The sequence below is a fragment of the Dendropsophus ebraccatus genome, chromosome 11 (assembly GCF_027789765.1).
Source record: "Dendropsophus ebraccatus isolate aDenEbr1 chromosome 11, aDenEbr1.pat, whole genome shotgun sequence".
Lineage (NCBI taxonomy): Eukaryota > Metazoa > Chordata > Amphibia > Anura > Hylidae > Dendropsophus > Dendropsophus ebraccatus.
The window spans coordinates 62857868-62860488 of NC_091464.1; the positions used below are offsets into that span (position 1 = coordinate 62857868).

General features: G+C 38.1%; 1 protein-coding gene across 1 annotated transcript; it reads left to right on the forward strand.

Moving 5' to 3' along the window:
- The first annotated feature begins 282 nt into the window (after positions 1 to 282).
- On the forward strand, positions 283 to 657 carry KCNE1 (potassium voltage-gated channel subfamily E regulatory subunit 1). The gene has a single exon (XM_069944920.1). The coding sequence runs from the start codon at positions 283 to 285 to the stop codon at positions 655 to 657; it is 375 nt and encodes a 124-aa protein (XP_069801021.1).
- The last annotated feature ends 1964 nt before the right edge of the window (positions 658 to 2621 follow it).

Consider the following 2621-nt stretch of genomic DNA (forward strand, 5'->3'; position numbering starts at 1 on the left):
AGCATGTTCAACATGACAGGTTTCCTTTAAGATAGAATCCAGAAAAAAAGTGTTATCCATAGTAAATCTCTAGAGGGGGTGGAGCCTGAAAGAGCTATTCAAAGAACACCAAATAAGGAGTTCCTCTACCACACCCCACCCCTGCAGATCATTCTCCAGGCATAACACAGCATTTCATTTTTTTCCTGGATTTCTTTCTTCTAGATTTCTAGATACATTATAATATAAGAAAATAAGTACAAGGCAATAATACTGTGTGTTTTTTTGCAGATTGGCATCAAAATGGCGTCTATGACAAGTGAAAATATAACAGATCTAAACACTTTAGCCACAGAGGTGAATAACTATGTAATAGACCAAGTCAATGCTACAATGCCCAACAGAAAAGCTCCCGACCAAATGGAGGTTGTATACATCCTGCTGCTACTGGGATTTTTTGGATTTTTTACATTTGGAATAATGCTCAGCTACATCCGCTCCAAAAAACGAGAACACTCCAGTGATCCCTATCACACGTACATCGAGAAGGAATGGAAGAAGACACCTATTATACCCCAACAACATTTGTCAGTGTCCACCTCAACATGCTTCTTTGTGGAGAATAGGTTTGCAGTAGAGCAACCTAACAGCATTATACCATCCACGAGCACGAACTGATTTCAGGTTGGCCTATCCCAAAATGTGGAATATACATAAAACATATTAAGCACAATAGGACCAGAAACATGGACCTACTCTTTGTATTGTCGAAAATAAAAATTCCAAGGGGACAACTTCAGATAATTTTTTAACTCATCAGAGTAGCTTGATTTTCTTGTTTCCCCCATGCAAAATCTGCAACAATGACCCATGAACTATGATTTTATAGTACTGGTTTCCCCATATAGGACTAAAGAACCTTTTGAGTCTTCTTACGCTCCAGGTACTGGGTGCAATTACAATGTGTGCACCCTCTATAGCTGCTCCTTCAATGATTATCTATGGTTTAGAAGTTATGGATCTGATCATTCGGTACATGGCACATACCATACCAAATTCCTGTAGGACAGCTGATAAACTTGGTGTTCTCTGCCAATGTGAGGAACATTTATCCATCCAAGGCAGGGCCTTGAAGACTTGGGAGGATGCTCGAAAATACATAAGGACTTTTAAACCAACTTTGTATGGAGGCTTTTTAGATAATACATTTCATTATAGTGTATAAAATGAGATGTATTGGGTGTTGACTAGTGATGAGCGAATAGTGAGATATTCGAATATTCGATATTCGTACGAATATCCTGCGTATGTTCGAATATTCGATCGCATATTCGATCCCATTAAAGTGTATGGGAACAAGTATTCGATTAGTGAAAAACATCTATTTGGAGGGTGAAACCGGAGGGGGATTTGAACGCTTATCGAATATTTATCGAATATTCGAGGGATATTCGTACGAATATCAAATAGTCGAATATCTCACTATTCGATCGAATAGATATTCGCTCATCACTAGTGTTGACTTCAGCATGGTGCAGATAGAGAAAAAAGGAGCCCATAGGAGAGATTAAACATGGCTCTGGGTTTTCCAATTCAGGGTAGAAGGCTCTAGTACTTCCATTTTGATGCCATTTCCATGACCCTTGGGCCATCTTGTTTTTAAAGAATTCAGTCACTATGGAAAGTGGAGTATAAGAAAAAATCCTTAGCCATTTATTCGTTATCCAATGCCCCTTTGCTGCCAAGAAGAAGGACTAATGTCCAGAACCAGACACATAGTTGGGAGTAGCATTTCCCTGTGCTCAATGTTACCTCCTGTTTAGTAGGTGTGGGGGAAGGGAGGTGACAACTCTTTAGGGGCACATTTCTGATTCACAAATATGGTTGTAATTTCTAAAGTGTTCCCGTCACTTTAAAAAATGTTATATAAGACAAACGTTTTGATTGTTTGGGATCTGTGTTCTGGTGCTAGAATAAGCATGAAGAGAAAAGCACGGCTGAGAGCTTTGTTCCCCAAGACTGTCCTATAGACTTACAGCACTCATCCTTCCTAGCTCATTCTAGCGACTGGTTAGGATCTAAACTCCCAGACCCCAACTGATCAAAACTTTTGACTGTCTCTATAATATTTCAAAAGGGTTTTTTTAAGTGATATTGCCTATTTATGCTTGTTTCACACATGGCGGTTTTTGTGCTCAAATAAGAAGTGGATCCAACAGGACAGAGAAGTACAAGTTCTCCCTTTATATTTTCCATCCCATTTGAATCCACTTCTGGCTTTGGCACAAAAACTGCCTTGTGTGAAACCAGCATTAGGCAAAGTTAGACTTTTTGAACTGATATAATTCAGCCACACTAAGCATGAGAACAAGACTTCCAAACAGAGAAGAACTGTAATAATTATTTCTTTTTAGGAAAAGATTTAGTATTGGATTGTCCATTTATAAACACAGCTTCATAATTCTCTACCTATTACTTATCATTACTGTATTTATACCAATAAATGCATCCAATTGTATTTCTTTTTAAGTGTGTAAATATAATCAGGACCATGGAGGTATATAGCTCTGCAGAGCTGCTGTATACACATAACAGTAGGAAATTTTCATGCATAACTAAATAGTTTCATTTTACATAGAAAC